This window comes from Lipotes vexillifer, unplaced genomic scaffold (assembly GCF_000442215.2).
Source record: "Lipotes vexillifer unplaced genomic scaffold, Lipotes_vexillifer_v1.1 scaffold1, whole genome shotgun sequence".
Classification (NCBI taxonomy): Eukaryota; Metazoa; Chordata; class Mammalia; order Artiodactyla; family Lipotidae; genus Lipotes; species Lipotes vexillifer.
The window spans coordinates 714,388-737,345 of record NW_006779068.1 but is presented as its reverse complement, the minus strand read 5'-3'; the positions used below and the strand labels follow the sequence as shown (position 1 = coordinate 737,345).

Below are 22,958 nucleotides of genomic sequence, written 5' to 3'. Positions count from 1 at the left end.
AGTAAATGTTAAGTCATGATGATGATGGTGATGGTGGTGATGGCAAATGCTCAGTAAATGTTAACTGCCTTGAGGAGGAGGATGGTGGCAGTGGTAGTGGTCATGATATTAAACATTATGCTTTATGAAGTCAAGTTTATAATATTACATCTTTCAAATATGCTATATGACCTGCATTTTTTTTCCAATTTTATTTATTTATGTATGTATGTTTGTGTTGGGTCTTTGTAGATGTGCACGGGCTTTCTTTAGTTGTGGCGAGCGGGGGCTACTCTTGATTGCAGTGTGTGGGCTTCTCATTGTGGTGACTTCTCTTGTTGTGGAGCACAGGCTCTAGGCACACAGGCTTCAGTGGTTGTGGCTTGCGGGCTCAGCAGTTGTGGTGCACGGGCTAACTTGCTCCACAGCACATGGGATCTTCCTGGACCAGGAACCAAACCCATGTCCCCTGCATTGGCAGGCAGATTCTTAACCACTGCGCCACCAGGGAAGCCCCATAAATGACCTGTTAACTGTAATCTCATCAAGCTGTAGCCATTGAGATTCAGAATCATTTGGCTAATGTGGTACTTCACTAAAGTAGTCACAGCCCTTTTGGCTTGTATAAGAGCCATAATACTCCTTTCACATCACCCCTACAGTGGGTCCCATACCACAATATAACCAGGATCTTATGTGTGAGTCAGTACTTATGCCCAGCCCTTCCAGCTCTTTTACCTAATTACAGTCTAATAGTACTATCCTAGAAGTCCTTTTTGTTTGTTTGTTTTTGTTTTTGTTTTGTTTATGCGGTACGCGGGCCTCTCACTGTTGTGGCCTCTCCCGTTGCGGAGCACAGGCTCCGGACGCGCAGGCTCAGCGGCCATGGCTCACGGGCCCAGCCGCTCCACGGCATATGGGATCCTCCCAGACCAGGGCACGAACCCGTGTCCCCTGCATCAGCAGGCAGTGGACTGTCAACCACTGTGCCACTAGGGAAGCCCTAGAAGTACTTTTGACATCTTCTGGTTTTTCTTGTGTTTGGACTGCCAATCTAAACTAAGCCTGTAATGGGTTGTATTTGGTTATCAGTGACATATATAATGAAGACTAAATCTTATTTTAGGCAGACATCTCTCAGAACACTAAAGCCAAAAGTGACATTAGAAACTGTTACCAGTGGGTACCTCTAGGGAAGGTTGTGGAGAAACAAGACTAGGAAAAAGCTTTCACCATATACCCGTTTGTCCTTTTGAATTTTGTATCATGTGAATGATTTTACCTATTAAAAATCAGTAATCATAATTTTAAGAAAATAATTTAGAACTAGAAAAATTCATGTGACTGAGTATGGGGAATTCTGGTGGTTATGAGAAGGCAGGCAGAGGCTCTCTGGTCATCAAACAAGGCAGAAAATTATATTCTAACAAGTAGGCTATTATTGTAAGGTGGGGGAGACCACAGTATGTGAAATGTAATAAGCAATTTTTGATAATAGGTCTTTTCAGAATACCAACTAAAAGTATGTAAATCTACTCACTGAGCTATATGTACATTTAATCAATACATTGAACAAGAAAGTGGTACTCACAAAGTGACTCCATTTTCCTCACACTATATTAATTACAGGTTTGCTCTAAAGGGCCTAATATTTCCCAAAGCCAAATGAAAATCTCCAACATGTGCCACTGACTTTTCTTATCATTCTCAGATAGTTAAAAGTCTTGTCATTTTATATCACTGAAACCCTCTCATTTCAGCAATTAAAACGTCTTAGACCCATGTAATACTCCAAACAAGTTCAAATTAAAGCTTTTTGCTCCTCCAGTCAGCTCAAGTTTGCTGTAGGTGGAAAGGCTGCTGTGGGTAAGGGGATGTTGTTAGTTTCTCAGTTTTACCACCTCGCGCTTCTCTTCTTCCTTTCCCAGCTTGCCCACCATGGTTTCTGACCCCACCAATGTCAGTACAGGGTGGGACTGCAGTGAGCAGAAGGGAAGGGATGGGAAAGGAAAGTCTAACTTGACTACTATGGCTGTGATCTAGCAGCAGCACTGAGGGCCTGTGGGGAGCTGATCCTGATCCGTGCTCTCTCAGAAGTGGGGCACTTCTGATCTTCAGGGTCCACTTTCCACCCTGGACCCTGAGGGGAGGCCTCATCACTGCATATATCTCCTACATCTACAGTTCTCTTGATTCAAGCAAATGTGTCTCTTCTGGCTAGTAGCTAGCATTTTCTTCCTCTGCGCCCAGGCAGCTTGTGGTACACCTTCAGTCTCTTTCTGTTGAGGTTTCCTAGACCATCCAAGTTGCTTTCATGAGCAAACTACAAGGCAACCCATGCCAGTCCACATCTGTCCACAGGAAATACAATACTTTAGACAGTAAGAGTGCAGGTTATTTCCCAACTTCAGTCCTCTCTTGAGCCACATGGACTCTTACCATAGCCTTTTGCTTTTTAGTTTTCTCAGGTCTGATATTAGTGTAATGTCTCCCAAGCTCCAAGGGACAAATCAGATTCTCCAACTGATCTCCTTAGAGCCCCCTCTCACTAGGCTTGAAGGCAAGAGTAAGCACCTGCAACCCTCTTTCTACCACTCAAATCATAACTGTCTTCAAAGAAATCCTTTCTTCAATTTCCAGTTTTCCATCACTTCCCACTTTAACACTTTTATATCTTTGAATGGATGAGGCACCATGGATTCCAAAATGAGTTTTCAGCCAAGCATTTGCAAATCATGTACAAGTCTGGTATCTCATTTTGGAATGAGAGAGTAGCTGGTACCTCTAGTCCTGGAACCTTAGCTGAAATAGTTAGTGTTTTTTGGGTTTTTGTTTTTTTTTTTGCAGTACGCGGGCCTCTCACTGTTGTGGCCTCTCCCGTTGCGGAGCACAGGCTCCAGACGCGCAGGCTCAGCAGCCATGGCTTACGGGCCCAGCCGCTCTGTGGCACGTGGGATCTTCCCGGACCGGGGCACGAACCCGTGTCCCCTGCATCGGCAGGCGGACTCTCAACCACTGCGCCACCAGGGAATCCCAATAGTTAATGTTTTAATGTTCTATTTGTCTCAGGATAACTTGGCTACATAACATATTATAAACTCAGCCTTTGCTAATTTTATCTTGAGTATCTTTCTGGTTACAATTTGGAAATAGTTAATTTGGCATTTTCCCTCTACTTTTAATAAAAGTGAAGACAAACTATACACACAGTCAACCAGAAGAACTTATCCTTAGACAAACTGCTTAAAACAATCATCAAAGACCCTATAGGTAATGAAATCTTTAGAAGGTACAACCAAAAACTTAAAATTTGAGTACAACAAGGCCAATAATAAAACGCTTAAAGGTGCCTGTATCAATATAGAAATGACTAACAAATAGGAATTTTGAAGTCTGGAAAATATGTTGCAGTCATTAGTCTGATTTTTAAAGCAGAAGGCTTTTGTGATAAATTATATAATTACTGAGATCACTGGAAACCAAAGATGTATTATCAGTTGGTGAATTCAAGAGAAATGCCTACCTGGTATGATTATAGATACTAGGAAAGCTTAATCCCACTAAATCTTTCCACATCCACATAATGGCTCAGAATACTGAATTTACCAACTATCTTGCTACTGAGCAACAGCTACATAACCCCCCTCCTCAGCTCAGTCTTCTGGGAATTCCCTTACCTTACTCCCTTTCTGGGTAAGTGGAAGTTCTGTTGTGAGGGACTCCCCTTCCATGCAAACCTATCAAAGTGCTGCCCAATTAAAGCTCGTGTGCTATTGCCACCTTGTGGTCGTATCTTCTTCCTTGATCTGCCCCACAATCCCTTGATCTCACTAACTACAGTTATATGGTATGGTGTTCTAGAAGACATCAAGGGATAAAGCATAAAACAAAATATGTTTATATGTCCAAATGTTTGGGAAATGCAACATACCACTATAATGAATATTAATTTCTCAAAGGCTCTGAGAAATACTATTGCTAAGAAACTTAACTTTTTTAATCTAAGTGCCAGGGATTTAGACGTTTTCCTCTACCCTTTTAGGTTCTTCCAGCTGGTCTAAGAATTAAATTGATAGGAGGCAGATTAAGAGGCGAAAATCAAACAAAGTTTAATAACATGTATACATGGAAGAGACCCAGGAGAACTGAGTAACTCACCAAAATGGCTGAAACCCTCACCTTAAGTAACATTTTCAGCAGCTAAAGAGGATGTTGCGGGTAGAGGTTTGGGACTTCAAAAGGGAGGAAGGCAATTCACATGAAAGATGAAAAAGCAAATGTTTGGTAAACAAATATTTGTTGGGCCATGCAGCGCAATTGCGCCATAAAGGTACTCTCATCCCTAGGTCCTGCTGAGTTTCCACCACCACACCTAGCCCATATTTTTGCAGACAACCTCTGGCGATAACTTGATCTATACGTCTTTTAGGCAGTAAGGGGGAAGGTCAAAATTTCTTCTTGAGTCTTTTGGGCCTTGATTGTTATCAGCTTGAAATAATCCTCATGCCAAAGAGACATTTTGGGGTGGCACGTTTTGCTCCCCCACCCAAGCATTTCCCATGTATTTTTTAACACAGAATAATTCATATATTATTATTTTGATCCCTCCTTTCACAGAAGAGGAAAGTGAGAAACTGAAATGGTATTTGTCCATTGTGACATAGTTTTTAATAACAGTGCTAAGATTAAACAAAAATCTCAAGATAAAGTGAAATGAGCACCAATCCCTAGTCTCCTACCATCACTCCAAAACACTGAATAACTTAACTTCTGTGGACCTCAACTTTTCCTTACATATAAATGTCAGTCATAAAATTGGGTGATCTGATAATAATATGAGTTCACATATTGGCTTTTACCAATAAAGTTTCTTAAAGAGAAAAAAAGCTGAAGTTTTTCAACTACCCAGATCATCTCTACTCTTCCCACTTTCCCGTCAGCACCTACCATTGTATATTTTTGCTACCATCATTGAGTGAAAATAAAGTGGGCTAATATATTCACCTTATATATTTTTTTTTAATTAATTAATTAATTAATTATTTTTGTGGTACGCGGGCCTCTCACTGTTGTGGCCTCTCCCGTTGCGGAGCACAGGCTCCGGACGCGCAGGCTCAGCGGCCATGGCTCACAGGCCCAGCCGCTCTGCGGCATGTGAGATCTTCCTGGACCAGGGCAAGAACCCGTGTCCCCTGCATCGGCAGGCGGACTCTCAACCACTGCGCCACCAGGGAAACCCTCACCTTATATTTATTTGTTAATTTCTCTTTTTTCCAGAGAAGACAAATGCTTTTTTTTTGCCTGATAAATAAATGTTCTTTCTTCTTTCATGACACCTTATATGTTTCCTCTTACGTATTCATGTGATTGCTCACATCTGACTAGATAAGACAATAACGATACATATTCTATAAAAAGAATGTATGTATATCATATGTTTGTGCAATTCTAGTGTTATGTTGTCCTCAAAGCAATCTGACCCCCAAATTGGCAGTGTCAACTGTAGTTACTCATCAGATTCCCTGAATTAATACGTTTATCTTCTCCACTGTATTTGTAAGTTTTTATAAAATTTCTTAACATTACAATCAAACTGTAAGCAAAACTCCACATTATAAATTAAGTCTTGAAACTGTTTAGAAGCACTCTGATTTTATTTCTGCAGAAGAGACCAAAAAACTAAGATGCTATTTAAAATACTGTAGATCATAGACATTATGGAAACAGAAAATAATTTTTAAATGTATTAAATTATTTTAATTTAAATTATGTCTGCAATGATTTTCAGTAATTTCAACTCACACAGTTTTATTAATCTCCTACAATGGACATGCATTTCAGTTTCTATCATTATCTAGATGTGTTTCACAGTAATCACAGGCATCTAAGTTTAGGTTTTAGAAGGGCAATAAAGCAATTAGCACTAGAGTCCTTATGTTTACATTGAAAGGCAGGAAAACCCAACAGGAAATCTGCCACTTTGATTGAATCAACTCAAATTTTAGTGATGTCAGAGGATTTGTTTCAGCTTGATTACTTTACAAGCAAGTTCTTTACTTAGATTCCTGAATAATAAATATGTCAAGATTTACCACAAAGAGACAAGTGTTTTGCTTCAGAGTTTCCCTGTAATTAAAGCTGATTTCTTGCTTCAAGGAAAACTACTTTTTAAATTTCATATATTTTATTTTCTAAATCCTATATTTTTCTCTTTCCTTATCATTATTTATTCATACATTACTAATCCAGAATTACAAAACTTCTTTATGCCATACACTGTAGTGAAGCATTAGAACCTTGATCATTGTTTGTAAAACTATGTCCAGCCTCACTTTTTTCACTGTGTATTCTATAAAAATGTCTAAATTACATTTTACTTGATCGTTTGAGAAACTTAGTTTGTTAACTTGTATTTCCCATAGTTTCTTCTTTTTCTTGGGGCTCCAAAAGCTCCCGTAATGAATCTCTTTCAAAAAGTGGTCTCCAACTACATTAGTCAGATTTTTAGAAAGATGGTAAAGGTTCCTTAGAAGTCATCTACACAACTCCCTTGTTTTAAAGATAAGGGAACAGAGATACAATGAATTTAGGTGGCTTGCCCCAAATCTTAGAAATAGTTAATAGTAGAACTGGAAGTAAAAACCTAAATCACCTAATCCACAGTTTCTACTTCTTTCCCCAGTAGAGCAATTTCCTAAGCCTTTGGTGTCAAGTGGTTTCACTATTAGTAGAAAAGGGAAGGAAGTAGGAGAGTTGACATCAAGCATCAGTAGTGTGATTGGTACAAACAACCTTTAGAGTCTTTTTCAGTCCTGAGAGTCTGTGTTTTGGTGAGTGGCAGAATAAGCCACCCCAAAATATGCCTCTTTAGCATAAGGATTATTTTAAGCTAATTTTTCTTGAGAAATAGCAGACACTGGAGGAGCTCTGAAAGCAGTAGAAGTTACCCTTTTGTAAGGAATATATACATTTATAAAGGAAATCTCCATTTGTAAAGTGTCTCCCTCTCTGTACTAAGAAGGGAAGGGTGACTCTAAATCAGAATCATATTCAGTGGAGAAGGCACTGACTTAAATCTGTGTAGTGAATCTTACTGTTACCAAACCAAAATCAGGTCTCCTTGCTCCATGTGCCGCAAAGCCAATCTACTGACACTGGGTTGTGGTGCAGGGTGCAAGCAAGGAGAAAGGACAGCTGATGCTCAAAAGACTGGAACTCCCTGATGGCTTTGTCAAGGGTTTTGAAGGCAACGTTAGGGATGAGGGACACACGGTGTGCGATCAGCTCGTGGACATTTTTCCGATCGGTTGGTGGTGAAATAACAGGGTGATGTTCGGGAATCTTAATCATCAATCTCCTGGTTCCAGTCAGTCTGGGGTCTGTGTGCTGGTGGTCAGCATGTAGTCAACATCCTTCACCTGGTTGGGGGGGTAGGGGGGTGGGTCCTAGTTTCTGCAGAAAACTCAAAGATATGTCAGATTGTTATCTCTATCCCTTCAGGAGGAACTAGGAGTCCTGTGACTCTATTGTTCAAGCTATTATTACTTTTCTTGCTTGCCTGCTTTCTTTGTTTCTACATTTTTTACTTCTCTAATCATTAACTGTTTGAGTCTGCTCTTTGGAACTTGGTGAAGGCCTAGGAGACGAAAGCTTTTTCTGCAAACAGGAAGTGGGAGACATGGAGGGGCTTGTACCCAGGAGGGCCCAGAAGGGTCCTGCCCGGTTTCATTACCCTTGTTTACTACACTTTTCCTGGTAACTTCCCATAACCGGTCTCCCAACAACACCAAAATCTTTCTTTTGTCTTTAGCTGAAGATGGTATTTAAGGTGGTGGCTTGGGCGGTCTCAGGGAGTTTACTCATTTTTCCTGGGTATCTCCCATGTGTACATGAAGTATACTTGTTGGTAAACTTCTGTTTTTCTCTTGTTAACCTGTCTTTGGTCACAGGGGATCTCAGCCAAGAACTCAGAAGGGTAAAGAGAAAATTCTTTTTCCTCCTCCACAGTTTCTACAGAGTATTCTGGCAAGAGATATGAAATACTTAGAGACCCCACAGTTTCTCCCTATAGCATAATAAACTTACAGGCATCGAATATTCCTACTATTGACTCACTGCTCTAAATACTGTATACTTTCATGGGGAAAAGAAAAGCTGCCTGAGGAGACTTTGAGTAATGTAATACTGCCCTCTAGCATCCAGTTTTTAAAATTACATAAAAATATACTGTATGCTCACAACTAGAGGGAAAAGTGTTTTTCTATTTATGTACAATAATAAATTCCTACAGAAGAGTGACAAATATAGTAAGAAAACAAATATTTACATATAATATTTGATAATATATTCATAACTAGTAAAAATGCCAAAACAGTCTTAGAAGCACCAGCTAAAGTGAAATCGGGAAGTACACGTTTCCAGTTTTGTTTTTTCAAAACTGTGTTGGCTCTTCTGGGTCCCTTGAATTACTATGTAAATATTAGGATTGTATTGTCAATTTCTTTTTAAAAAGTTTGCTGGGATTTTGCTAGGGATTGCATTGAGTCTGTAGTCAGTTTGGGGAGTACTGCCATCTTAATACTAAGTCTTCTGATCTATGAACATGGACATCTTTCCATTTATTAGATCTTCTTTGATTTCTTTCAACAGTGTTTTGTAGTTTTCAGAATATAAGTTTTTCACTTCTTTTGTTAAACGTATTCCTAAGTATTTTATTTATTTATTTATTTTTCGGTACACAGGCCTCTCTCACTGTTGTGGCCTCTCCCGTTGCGGAGCACAGGCTCCAGATGCGCAGGCTCAGCGGCCATGGCTCACGGGCCCAGCCACTCCGCTGCATGTGGGATCTTCCTGGACCGGGGCACGAACCCGTGTCCCCTGCATCGGCAGGCGGACTCTCAACCACTGCGCCACCAGGGAAGCCCTATTTTATTCTTTTTGATGGTAATGTAGATGAAATTATTTTCTTAATTTCATTTTGTAACGGAACCCAGGTTTGGCTGCTTGCCACTAATATGCCAATAATTCAAGAGGCAAGTGTCAGTAGAAAAGAAAGGTGCTTTGGGACTTCCCTGGTAGTGCAGTGGTTAAGAATCTGCCTGCCAGGCTTCCCTGGTGGCGCAGTGGTTGAGAGTCCGCCTGCCGATGCAGGGGACACGGGTTTGTGCCCCAGTCCGGGAAGATCCCACATGCCGTGGAGTGGCTGGGCCCGTGAGCCATGGCTGCTGAGCCTGTGCATCTGGAGCCTGTGTGCCACAACAGTGAGAGGCCCATGTACCACAAAAAAAAAAGAAAAGAAAAAAAGAAGCTGCCTGCCAATGCAGGGGACTTGGGTTCGAGCCCTGGTCTGGGAAGATCCCACATGCCATGGAGCAACTAAGCTCGTGTGCCACAACTACTGAGCCTGTGCTCTAGGGTCCGCGAGCCACAACTGCTGAAGCCCGTGCACCTAGAGCCTGTGCTCTGCAACAAAGAGAAGCCACCTCAATGAAAAGCCCACACACCACAAGGAAGAGTAGCCCCCTCTCACCGCAACTAGAGAAAGCCCGCCTGTAGCAACAAAGACCCAACACAGCCAAAAATAAATAAATAATAGAGAAAATAAAAAGATCACCATTAAGAAAAGAAAAAAAAAGGTGCTTTAATCAGAAAAGACAGGGTGATTCCCTGGCGGTCCAGTGGTTAGGACTCTGTGCTTTCACTGCCAAGGATCTGGGTTCAATCCCTGCTTGGGGAACTAAAATCCTGCAAGCCACACGATGTGACCAAAAATAAGAAGAAGAAGAAAGAAAAAGAAAAGCTGGCAATCTGGGGAGATGGTAAACTCATGTCCAGAGACCAACTCCAAAGATTCTGCTCAGCCATGAGAGTTTTTAAATGGAAAAATGGGGGAAAGAATCTCACTGAATCATTGAGGCATGAGGTTGGGTTTTGCATCATTCTCCATTGAGTGCAGACTGGCAGACTCTTTCTTCAGAGAGAAGAAAATCTTGCCTGCATGGTCGGCCTGTAGGATTGCTAAGGGAGCTGTTGGGGGTAGAAAGCAAGTCATTTTTTTAACTGCTTAATTCTTCATTCTTAATTCTTTTTATCTAGGAAAAGAATCAACAGGTTAGACAAGGCATGATGTGCATCCAGGAGAGCATAAGTCAGGAGTTTAGTTTCAATTGTTTAGTGATCTCATTCCTATAATTAGGTTCTTTTAAGGTTAGAGGGGAACCCAAATGGGCAAACAGGAAAAGGGCAAAGAGCTGCTTTTAATTTTTGGATTGTTCATTGTGTAGAAATAAATTGATTTTTGTATATTGATCTTGTGCCCTGCAACCTTGCTGAACTCATTTATTAGTTCTAATTTTTATTGTATTCCTTAGTACCATATTACCTAACTACAAATAAAGAGTTTTAATTTTTCCTTTCCAACATGAATGCCTTTTCTTTTTCTTCCCTAATTTCCATGGCTAGAACCTCCAGTGCAGTGTTGCATACAAGTGGCAAAAAGAAAAAAAATTTTTTTTTTTTTTTTTTTTTTTTTTTTTTTTTTTTTGCGGTACGCGGACCTCTCACTGTTGTGGCCTCTTCCGTTGCGGAACACAGGCTCCGGACGTGCAGGCTCAGCGGCCGTGGCTCACGGGCCCAGCCGCTCTGCGGCAAGCGGGATCCTCCCAGACCAGGGCATGAACCCGCGTCCCCTGCAACGGCAGGCGGACTCTCAACTACTGCGCCACCAGGGAAGCCCCAGGGAAATCCTTGTCTTTGTTCCTGATCTTAGGGGGAAATTATTTAGTCTCTCACCGTTAAGGATGATGTTAGTGGTGGGTTTTTCATAGATGCCCTTTATCAGGTTGAGGAAGTTACTTTCTGTTTCTGATTTGTTGAATGTTTTTATCATGAATGTTGGATTTTATCAAATGCCTTTTCTGTGTCTATTGAAATGATCATGTCATTTTTGTCCTTTATTCTATTAATATGGGTGCCATAGGCAGAAATATGCCCCCACCCAAAGATGTCCATGTTCTAATTCTCAGAACCTACAAGTATATTGACCTTAAAATAGGGAGATTATCCTGGATTACCCAGGTGGGCCCAATGTAATCATAAGGGTCTTTAAAAGTAGAAGAGGGAGACAGAAGAAGGAGAACCATAGAGATGGCAGCGTAAGAAAGACTTTGTCCAATGTTGCTCACTTAGAATATGGAGGAATTCAAGGAATGTGGCGGCCTTTAGAAGCTGGAAGAGTCAGGGAGGTAGATTCTCCCCTAGAGCCTCCAAAAAGAACGCTAAGCTCCTAATACCTGCTTTTAGCCCAATAAGACCCATTTTGAAATTTTGACCTTCAAAACTGTACAATAATAAATTAGTGTTGTTTTAAGCCATTAAGGTTGTGGTTATTTGTTACAGCAGCAAGAGGAAACTAATACAGTGTACTACATTAATTGATTTCCAGATGTTAAACTAACCTTGCATTACTGGGGTAAATCCCAGTTGATCATGGCATGTAACCCTTTCTGTGTTGCTAGATTTGGTTCGCTTATGTTTTATTGAGGATTTTTGAGTACACGTTCATAAGAAATATTGGTCTGTTGTTTTTTGTGTATGTGATGTTTTTGTCTGGCTTTGATGTCAAGGTAATACTGACCTCATAGAATAAGTTGGAAAGTGTTCCTCCCTTTTCTATTAGTATAACCACTACAGCTTTGTTACAGTTGCTGTCTGCATGATATATCTTTCTCCATCCTTTTACTTTCAACCTATTTGAAACCTGTCCTTAATCTAGATCTCCTGTAATAACAGACTTCCTCTATAATAACTGATATTTTTTATGACAATTAAAACTGCATTTGTTATATTTTTAGCTGCTTTTAAAAAAATTAGCTGGTGAAGTAAACCTTTGTTTTCACAACTATAACTTCTTGTTTCCAAACACTCTCTAGTTCTCTTTCTTGCACTAAATCTTTAATGTTTTGGCTTATTTTTGTTTTACTTAAAATAAAACTTAGTAACCATGTGTTGGGCCTGCTTTTTTTCCTAGTGGTCTATGAAATCCTTAAGTCTGAGAATGACTAAACTAGAAATTTCCCAAGACTAGGTTAGAGATATGTTATACATACAACATAGGTTGTATCTATGGAACAAGTTAAACTCCTGAATAATTTTTAAAGTAATAAAATTTTAGCAGTATTTTTGCATTAAAGTATTAAAAGCATTAAAAGATACTATAAAAACTGACTTTGCAAAAGATATGTAAACTATATTAAAATCACTGCTATATATTGTGAATAATTGAAAACCATCTAAATGTCCAGTCATAGAGATTGGTTAAATTACAAGGAATTCATGTCATAGATCTATTTAAAACCATGTTTTATAAATATTATATGACATGGAAAAATGTTCAACTACAGGTCAAGTTGTCCTGTTTTAGTAACTACTCTGTCCCCTAACCTTCATGGGCATGTTGCAACTTCCCAAGGTGTTTTACTGTACCTGTTGGCTTTCTTTAATCATGCTTTCTTTAATCACTCCTTTGTAGTTCAAAGCTGTTCAAGCACCCTAGTTTAGTGTGTCATCTACTTCCTGCCAGGACCCTGAGAAACTTTAACCCTATTACTCTCTGGTTGGTGAAATTAAGATGAAATTACAGAGAAAACAGTAAATACCTGTTTTTTAGAAGTATTACTATGATATGTTTACTGCAGCGAATAATAGTGGTTACCACTAATTAAATGTATTTTTAGCTTATAGTATGCTTTATATATCATCTCATTTAATCCTTTAAATGACCCTATGAGATATAATAGTTATCATCATCCCCAGTTTATACATGAGGACACATTCAATATCTTTGATTACTGTGAATTAACATATTGTCATTGTTTTCTTTTGTAGATCATTCACGAGAAATCTTGGAGCAATTAGTAGGCCCAAACAAACTAAAGCAAGTGACGTGGACTGTGTATTAATGCTTATTGAAGCTTATCAAAGCTATGATCTTCATACTACTTTCCCAGGAAACAACGATCTAGAGATTGGCTTTCCAATAATATGATTTATGCTTTGAAGTTAACCAGGCTCTTAAACATTTTAATAGTGCTATTATTTCTAAGTTTGTTTGAGGAGTGATTGTTCTTGAAATGACAATTCTAGCACGCCCTCTGATGTATTTGGGGAGGGTATTGTGTTTGTTTCTTTAATAGCAAAGTTTTAAATTACCTGTTTTCCCTGGAAATTTCCTTCTCCTACCTAGATATTTGAGCTGCTGTAAGAGAAATTTACCAATATGGATAAACATTAGGAAAATTCTAAGTAAAGGTATTTCTAAAAGCATAATTACCTTCCTAGCTATTTTTTGGCTGCTACCTTCCAAATTATTTAAATGTCCACTGGCCAGAAAGCAAAGCTGAACATCAGGCCTGTAACTTCTTCACAGAATTTATTATTTCAATGAAACAAAGAAATATAATAGTTTAATGTCATAATCCAGGACATCATATACCTTAGCCATTCAGCACATGAATGTTACTGAGTATGGCTACTTTTCCCAAATACATGCTATTCATCTACAAACTTTCATCCTTAAAAACTGCAGTCAAGAATGTGTAAGAATTAGTAAACACGAAATGTCATCACAGAGGTTGTATCCTGAAGCTCTACTGGTTTCACATTGTGAAATAAACACACAGGTCTTAGTTTTAAAATGAAATGTATTACTCTCTATAATCACAAAATTCTCTGAAGTATACTGTGCTTAAAATACCCCCAAATTCAGCATATTCCCTGTGCCATGAGCCTGTCTCTGTGGGACTGTTCTTAAAGATTTCCTATTTTAACTGTGATGTAGTGAATAACAGGGAAAGTGTGGTATGGTAGATTTCTTGTATATGTTTAGAAGGAAGGGTTTACATATTCAACTCTACTCCTTGTCCTTACTATTAACTACTTTATAAATGTGATATGTTTATAGCGTAGATAACATATATTGCCACTGCAAAGGTGGTACATATGTATATATGTGTAAAATGGGTAAGGCCTGTTCCATCTATGAAATTTTTCTAAAGACAAATTCAGTAAGATTTAATATTGAACACCTAACCAAGTCAATAGCTTCTCCTGCTTTTGGGGAAACTAGTTTCAAGATCTAAGGTATCAGATTTTTAGAGTCTATAAAGGATTTATCATTCTAAAGCAGTTTGCAGCTTGATCTTTTTTTTTTATACTGCTAGTTACCTTAGCTGTTTCTCAGCACTCTGTTTAAAATTTGGGTCTCCCATCCCTATCCTACCTATCCCTGTCACCCTTACCTGTCACTCTAGACTCTATTTTTCCCCTTTCCATCTGTCACCATCTGACATGTTTTATTTTTTATTTATTATCTGTCTCCCCACCCTAGTATATAAGCTTCATGAAGACAAATTATTTCTCTTTTTTTCACTGCTGTATCTCCAATACCTAGAACAGTGTCTGGTACATAATAAACACCCAAATATTTGTTGAATGAATAGACAAGAAAATAAATAAAAGTAATACCCATACTTCAAGTTTCTGGTCTGTGACGTACAGAGATTAGAAGTCATCACTCCTGTCCTCACAAGATAAAAGCTGAACAAACTGAAAATCATGAAGCAGTACAGTGTTTGTTATTTCAAAATGGACTTGTATTAGTTGTAAATATACACTGCAAACTCTAGGGCAAGTGCTAAAAAAATTTTTTTAATAAATATAACTGACATCCTAAGGGAGGAGAGAAGATGGAATCACATAAAATCCTCAATTAAAACCAGAAAAGGGGGAATTGCATGGTGATCCAGTGGTTAAGGACTCTGTGCTCTTACCGCCAAGGGCCCGGGGTTTGATTCCTAGTCAGGGAACTAAGATCCCACAAGCCATGAGACGCAGCACACACAAAAAAAGATAAAACCAGAAAAGGCAGAAAAAGTAGAACACAAAAATAGAAACAAAGAACAAAGGCAATGAATAGGGAACAGTTATAAATATGGTAGAAATTAATCCAACTATATCAATAATCTCTTTAAACGTGAACAGTCTTAATACAGACATGTTTGTTATACTATGAAATCATTTCAAGGATCACTGTTATATATATGGGCAATTTAAAAATATTTTAAGTAATATTTGGATGTCTCAAAGACCTTCTTGTACCCTCCTCATAAATACTTAAGAAAGGATAACAGAAACAGTGTTGTAGATATTTATTTCTGGCTGTGTTGGGTCTTAGTTGCGGCACGCGGGATCTTTTGTTGCGGCGCTCAGGCTGTTCATTGTGGCACTTGGGCTTCTCTCTAGTTATGATGCATGGGCTTAGCTGCCCTGCGGCATATGGGATCCTAGTTCCTCAACCAGGGATTGGAAGGCAGATTGTCAACCACTGGACCACCGGGGAAGTCCCATGCAGATATTTAAAATTGAATCTACTCTTGGCCTCTTCAAGCTGATTTCCAACAGTGCTCCAGAGTATAATTTCCTTTCATTTTCTCTCTTATCTTGCTGAGAAGGACAATACCCAGCAGACTATCCTGAATTTTCAAAGAGTGTGTCAACAAAACTACTTCCTCCCAAATGCCATCCAGTGCCACTGTAGCCTATCATTTCCATTCATTTTAACCAATGCTGAATCAAAATTTTGAGTTTATAATTAAGCCCCAGTAGACCAATGGAAATTGGATACAGCAAGAGTTGATTCATTGGGTTGTAATAAACTCTGACTTCCAGAGTTCAAGAATCACAAGATCCTCTGTGACCCAGCTCCAAAACTCCCACCTAATGATACAGTTTTCCTGCCTAAGCAACAACCTGCCCTTAACTGCTTTCTCTACATTTCTTTTGAATGACTATAGCTCTGACCATGTCTCCCTGGTATCCTAATCCCACTGGCATGTGTGTATTATTAGAAAGCATATAATGCGAGTGTCAAACAATTCCTAAGCAGTATATGAGAACACGAGAGTACAGCTGACCCTTGAACAACATGGGTTTGAACTGCACTTATATGTGTTTTTGTTTGGTTTGTTTCAATAAATACTACAGTACTATACGATCCATCCCCGGATGCAGAAACTTGGATGCGGACTGTAAAGTTATACATAGATTTTCAACTCCAGGGGGTGGGTGGGGTAGTCAGCACCCCTAACGCCCATGTTGTACAAGCATCAACGGTACATTCGCAAGGCTGTGTTTTATACCTGTAACATATATCGTGGTCACGTTTTGTTTTAAATTGGAGAATAGGAAATATAATACATGTAATTGGTACGAAATTACAAGACCCAAAAGTAAGAACTAGGTCTCCCTACCACCCTCATCCACCAGCCACCTGGTACCCTCTCAGAAGACAACCACTGTTACCAGTTTCTTTCCAGGGATATTCTATATCTACTACAAGTAAATATGCATTCTTTACACATACATTCATATGTAGGTATATACATACATCTTTTTTACATAAATAGTGTATACTATACACATTCTTCACATTGTTTTTCATTTATGTCCTAATGCTCTTATTGATACATAAGATCTTGACAAGCTGGGGCATGTAGTGGTGACATAACCAATTTCTAGCTGACCTTAGTAAATCATAAAGAGGCATCATAAGGTATCACAGTACTGAGTATGTAGGAAATTCTAAAATCTTTATCTGTGTTTCTTAATTGATGCCCTATTATGTACTTATCCTATATTACACACTTTATACTTTAATTTATTATAATAACCCTTTGAGGTGCAGTTTATTAAATTTTATTACTATTTTATAGGTGAAGAAATGAAAGCTCAGAGAGCTTAACTAGCCCAAAATCCCAACTAGAAAGTGACAGAGTGGCCTCACCCCGAAGCCCATGTACAGTAAGTCCCCTATATATGAATGAGCTCCATTACGAGAGTGGGTTCGTAGGTCCAACAAAGTTAGCCTAGGTACCCAACTAACACAATCAACTATACAGTACTCTACTGTAATAGGTTTATAATACTTTTCACACAAATAATCATAAAAAATAAAACACTTTTAATCTTACAGTAGAGTACCTTGAAAAGTACGGTAGTACAGTACAACAGCTTGCATACAGGGGCACTTTAATATCTTTGAAAGTTCACAACTTGGAGGTTCGTATGTAGGGGACTTAACTGTATTCTGTACCATACCAACTGCATCTCTGATCTTAACAGATAATTTTTTTTAAATATAGTATTCTTCCGTATTTTTTATTTTGTTTAATTCAAAGATACATCACAGTTGTCCTCAACTATAGGAGACTCTGCTAAAATATCTAATTCCTCTCAGCTACTTAAATTACATGTGGATATTGCCTTCTATAATTATATTCCTATAGCAGTAAAACTAGAAAAAAAATACAGATAGAGATTTCTATATTTGGCTTACTGCAGAACAAGTTACATGACAAAGGGTGACAAAACTTCAACCTTCATATTTTGGAAACAAGATTTGCCATTTAACACAAATTTCCTTCTTTGAACTGGACAGTCTTTTAGGGTTAAACCCAAACATAGCTATATCCATATTGGAGGTACTTCAACAGCTCAAGGCTGAAATTCCCACACAGTGCTTGTTGTCAGTCCGTTGTTCTCCTGCCTAGTGGGCTCTGGAAGTGAATATTCTGCTACTTTGTGCAGTTGATGCTGAATGCTATGTCCACTGAACTGGGGTCGCCCAGGGTCACCAATCAGTACTCGAGTTTTGTAGACCCAAAAGCACTTTTTCAGCCATTGATGTAGACTGTCTGCAAGGTCTTCATCATAAAACATATCTCCAAGCACAACAAGGTCCCACTTATCTTGTTCCAAATCCAGCATGTTTTTGGTTAAAATGGGAAAAGGATTCAGTTGGTTCAACTCACAGTTTAGTGTAATAGCCATTCCTGCAACTTTAAAAAAGCACATAGTGAATTGGTATATGCTAGGTTGTTTTAATTCCCTATTAATTAATTTAAATAATCTAGAAAATCTCCAACAATATGTTTTTTTCCCATTCTGTTGAAAGTTGTTTTTTTAGGTAAAGAAGCCTAAAGTATATGCCAATATAAGCTATTACCTGCTATTCTCAAATATATGAATATCCTGAACATAAAACAATACCAAACACCTGGAAATGTTGAGGTTTTAAGGAACATTTGCTGATCTACAAGCCTTGTGCAGCAGTATGACAAGTTGGACCTGAGACCCCATATACAATAAAGCTCCTCAAGGGCTAGATCCTCAGTGAAAGGGAAGACTAGAAGAAAATCAGATGAAATTAAACCTTACCTGTCTCAACTTGGGTTCGAATGGAATAAAATCTCCTTCAAAGACACTGGCCTATCTTCACTTGGGTTTTGGTCAAATAAACACTACCTACATATTTCAGGAAATGCCTAGCCCAGCAATGACCAACAGTTAAGTGCTCCCAGGTTGGTATCACTTTGGTATATCTGCCAGACACAAAATGGAAGTCCTCCTGTGAAAAATGCACCATCAACTCAGGCCTCACAGGATTCCCACAGATAATGTCCCACTGAGTAAGTTCACAATATCAGATTATAAGATTCACATGGAAATGGGCTAGGCTATGATGGGTTGAGGCATCTGTAGATATTTATCCTGGAAGAAAAAACGATGAGCTTCAAATATTTTAAAATGTGAAATTCTTACTAGGGTCTATGTCATTGGCCAAGATCCTTAAAGCTCCACTCATCTTAGCAGCGATAGCTGTAGCTCCACAACCACTCCCAATATCTAACACAGATTTTCCTCTGACAACGTCAGGATTATCCAAAAGATACCTAAATTAGAAAGAAAAGGGAAAACATTATCTAAGATAGAAGAAGGTCAATAAGAGGTGTACAAAAATTTTTCTTTGGATTGACTGGACAAAGAAATAGTGAAACTTGGCAGAAGAATTTGGTCCAACATTGGCAAGTTTGGCCTGACTAGAATGAGATAAAATGTCAATCTTAAGAGCTGGGCAGAGGTGGCAGAGAGAGGACCCAGTCATTTTGGTCTTTCTCTTTGGCAGGTGTGAAGGGCAGTTCCATACAACTGACTAATCATGCTCTTCAACTTTTTAGAAGTAGTGAGCACTTACTATGATCCAGAAACTACTAAGCACCCAAAACACAGACTGATAAAATACTGCTAAAATCAGGACTCAGTAAGCTAGATGCAAAATTCAGAGTCTCCTTTTCATTGTTCAGCAGAGAGTGGTTTTACCTACTGCTTGAACTGTTTTATAATGACCTCTCTGGTAAGGTACAATCAAAGTCCAGTTCAACCAAAGAATTTGGACCTGGGCTAAGTAGTTACCAAGCAAGTGAAGATGAATGGGAAAACACTGAAATAATAAATGTCAACTGACACTTGACCTTAGTATTGTAATAATAAAGAAGAGCAGAGGGAATTCCCTGGCGGTCCAGTGGATAGCATTCCATGCTTTCACTGCTGAGGGCCCATCAGGGAACTAAGATCCAACAAGCCAAAAAAAGACTAAGGAACTATGGCAAGGTGGGGATGTAGTACCCTGCCTGAAGGGGCAGCTGTTACCCATCTTGAGCTAATTGTTGCCCCACAGAAATGGGGTGTTATCAGAGATTTAAATCCAGTGTTATCAGATATTCTTTTTTTTTTTTTTGGCCTTGCCTCCTGGCTTGTGCCATCTTATTTCCCCGACCAGGGATTGAACTCAGGCCAGGCAGTGAAAGCGCCGAGTCCTAACCACTGGACTACCTGGGAATTCCCCAGAGATTCTTTTATTTCAAATCGAAATAAATTTTTACATGCAATCCCTCAAGTTTTAAATGTTAGCAACTGATGTGTTTTTTTAAGTTTACAAGTAAAGGCCAAAGAAAACACATCTGTGGATCACCTATTTGTGACCTCTGATTCAGACAAGTCTCTTAAGGAATTTGATGGCAGTTATATTTGGAGTTGATAAACAACAACTTGCATAGATATCACTTAAAATGTATTCTTTTTAATGATATAAGTAAATAAAGCTTGAAAATTTGGCAACACAACAGCCAGAATATTGGACTTGTTAGATATTGGAAAGCTTTCCAGAACTTAGGGTTCTCCAAAAGCTCTATGTTTGCATTTATTTATTTTGCATTTAAAACTATATACAACCTAAATTCTGCTAGACCATACCATTCCTGTGAAAGAGAAGTCCTTATCCTTTTCCTTTCAGTTTTGTAACCTCAAGGCATAAAAAGATTAAATCATTTACCAGTCTAAGAGCAAAGATTAGATTAAAATGCTGTAAGTTCTTGCCTTTGTTTCAGCGGCTGTTTTAATAAAAAGCACTGTGTGAATGTGTGAGAAAATGTCCTAAAGAAGACCTTTGCAGTATGGGGAGTTAGAAAGGGGGAACCTTAAAAATGCAGAGGCAGTGCCGCAACTAAGAGCCCGCATGCCACAACTAAGACTCAGCGCAGCCAAATAAATAAATAAATAAATATATATATATATATATTTTTTTTTTTTTTGCGGTACGTGGGCCTCTCACTGCTGTGGCCTCTCCCGTTTGCGGAGCACAGGCTCCGGACGCGCATGCTCAGCAGCCATGGCTTACGGGCTCAGCCGCTCCGCGGCATGTGGGATCTTCCCGGACCGGGGCACGAACCCGTGTCCCCTGCATCGGCAGGCGAACTCTCAACCACTGCGCCACCAGGGAAGCCCATAAATAAATATTTTTTAAAAATAATTTTAATGCAGGTGCAACTCCAGAGTTCACCTGAGTAATGTCCCAATCATTCACATCCCTCGTCCTTTGGGAGCCTGGGAAGAGGCAGAGATGGAGGAAGTGTAAGGTTTAAGGAGCAATATTTACAGGATTAAACCAGGTGACCTGAAGGACTGGGGCTTTAAGCTTCACTGAGGAACTCTGCATGGGCCATGCATCATGAACCATGAACCTGAGAACAGTGTGAGATTTCTGGATCATGACCAGCTACCTAGGGTCTTGACAGCTGACCTAGGATTTCTCTTGGGGAGAGAGCTATATATTGGGAAACACCTTGATAAGCTTGGAGCAGAAGGTAAAGCTATGCAACAAAGCAACCCAAAACTATTCCTAAACTGCTGTAAATTAAGAAAAGAATTTGGGGTTTTACTCTGGTTTTCTGTGAGGAGCAGGGAGAACAAGGCATTGGAAGGGGCTGAAAAGAGTAAGGATATGCGGAGCCCTAAAGGTTCCCGCTTCACTTATGGCCGTACCTAGACAGGGCTTGGCCTCCTGGCCAGTAGACTGCCCAGTAAGGATCACTGTGGGGCCACAGGTCAGCTCTCTCCCACCAGAACTTGCATCTGGGGGTCAAAAGCCGCAACTGGATTTCAGGGGTGAGGCTACCACGGCTGGGGACTTCAGTGTTCTGCTCCAGGAAAGCTTTCATCTCAGGGTCTAAAAAGCTTCCGGTTCCCCTCCAGGGGCAGTGGCCCCAGGGAAACAAGGGAAAACCGCTGCTTCTCACAGCCTTCCGAAGGACACCACAGCGGTTCATGGCAAATGATGTAAACGCTCTCCAACCTGGGCTCAAGGCCATCGGTCCTGTCCTAAAGCACAGGTTTGTTGGTGCTGCTCTTGATAACAGCTGCTCCTCCTGGGGAAAGAATAAGGGTCTGGCTGCCAAACTGATCTCAACTGGAATCTCTGGACCTCTAAAAACATAAATAATACTGAAAACTCCAAGGCTCACCAACACTTCCAAATCCTATTGCACAGTAAGAAAATGTTAGTGTTAGCTCTGTAGCAGATGATGCACAAGTGCAAGTTCATTTTAGGTGAAAGTGTTGGTGCATTAATTTAGGAAAATCCAATCTTCTAAAAGATGCCTTTCCACAACAGAATCCTTTTTAGTAACTTATAACAACAAATATACAAGCATCTGATTTTGAGAGAATCCTCAGGAACACGCCTTTTACATAAAATAAAGTATACCTTTAAAGTTCTTTTATTCATTTAATAAATCACTTCCCTTTAAGCAGTCACTGTGCTTGGCAACTGTGAACAAAATAAAAAGTCCCCATCTTCAGGAAGCTTAGATTCTAGTGATGGAATAGAGCAATTATCAAGGCAAACACAGTTCTTGCCTTTATGAAGTCTAGCCAAGATTGTGCAGATTACCAAATTGTAACTGTGGTTAAAGATATACAAATTATACTGACTGCTCAATAAAGATAGTCCTAGCATAAAACATCAATGTAATCAAGATTCAGGTGTTTTTCTAAAAACAAACAAAAACAAAACAAACAAAAAATTATGGATTTAATTGTAATAAAAGAATATCAACTCCCAAATCTCTTTCTGTAAATACCTCTGATGAGTCATCTTTACCAAACCTGGACTTAATAGAAAGACACCTTGATAAAAATAAGAATGAGGAAGAGCAGTTTAAGCACAAATTATACACCCAGTTGTTTGGGACCTCTGATCTGTTCTGCATAAATATATAAATAGTCTTACGTCCACCCAAGTACTTAGAGTAGGGGCCCCAAACTCAAATGCCTACCCAGAGCCAGACTGGTGATAAATGAGTGATGCAGGCTGGCTGTTAGATCACAGAAGGGCTGTGGCAAACTGGAAACTATTTCAAAACAGTCCAAAGGAGCCAGCCAGGGGACACGTGGTCAGATCTTTCAATTTCTCAAAACAATCCAGCTATTTACCCATAAACTCCCACTTTTAAACGTGGGCAATTAGTTAAAATACCAAGACACGAGGAGGGGCAAAATGTCTGTCTGTGAACCAAGGATAGACCTTAAGTGGGTGTGCCAGCCCACGTTTATCCCTTGTAATCTCAGGGTCTCTAACCGCCTGACCTCATTGGACTAATGGTGTAGGGAAGGATTGGGTCAGCCGTTGAATCTCAAGAGCCTAAGGTTTGAAAAGAAAGCAGAGCAAATAAAAGATGATTGATTTTGGACACCCTGTCATGCAGACCGATGATGCCCCGCCCACGCCAGCACCAATGAAGCATCCG

General features: G+C 39.4%; 2 protein-coding genes across 2 annotated transcripts in view; one reads left to right on the top strand and one right to left on the bottom strand.

Moving 5' to 3' along the window:
- The window catches only part of AMN1 (antagonist of mitotic exit network 1 homolog), a 35,030-nt gene extending 21,843 nt beyond the window's left edge, over positions 1-13,187 (top strand). The window contains exon 7 of the mRNA XM_007452179.1: positions 12,865-13,187. Coding sequence (XP_007452241.1) covers positions 12,865-12,938 — 74 coding nt within the window. The 3' untranslated portion in view covers positions 12,939-13,187. The remainder of the gene's footprint in view (positions 1-12,864) is intronic.
- Positions 13,188-17,529: 4,342 nt separating this feature from the next.
- ETFBKMT (electron transfer flavoprotein subunit beta lysine methyltransferase) lies at positions 17,530-21,521 on the bottom strand. The gene is made up of 3 exons (XM_007452178.1): positions 21,196-21,521; positions 18,637-18,767; positions 17,530-17,873 (listed from the first exon to the last, which is right to left on the bottom strand). Exons 1-3 carry the CDS (start codon positions 21,519-21,521, stop codon positions 17,530-17,532), a joined length of 801 nt encoding a protein of 266 aa, XP_007452240.1.
- Between the last annotated feature and the right edge of the window lie 1,437 nt (positions 21,522-22,958).

What these genes read in the sequence shown, in the direction of transcription:
- ETFBKMT (XM_007452178.1), bottom strand. Translation starts at nt 21,521, where the DNA reads ATGGCCTTGAGCCCAGGTTGGAGAGCGTTTACATCATTTGCCATGAAC. An exon ending in GGAGGCCAAGCCCTGTCTAG is followed by an intron (nt 18,768 to 21,195) that starts GTACGGCCATAA and finishes TTTCTAATTTAG; the next exon opens with GTATCTTTTGGATAATCCTG. An exon ending in GGCCAATGACATAGACCCTA is followed by an intron (nt 17,874 to 18,636) that starts GTAAGAATTTCA and finishes GCTTTTTTAAAG; the next exon opens with TTGCAGGAATGGCTATTACA.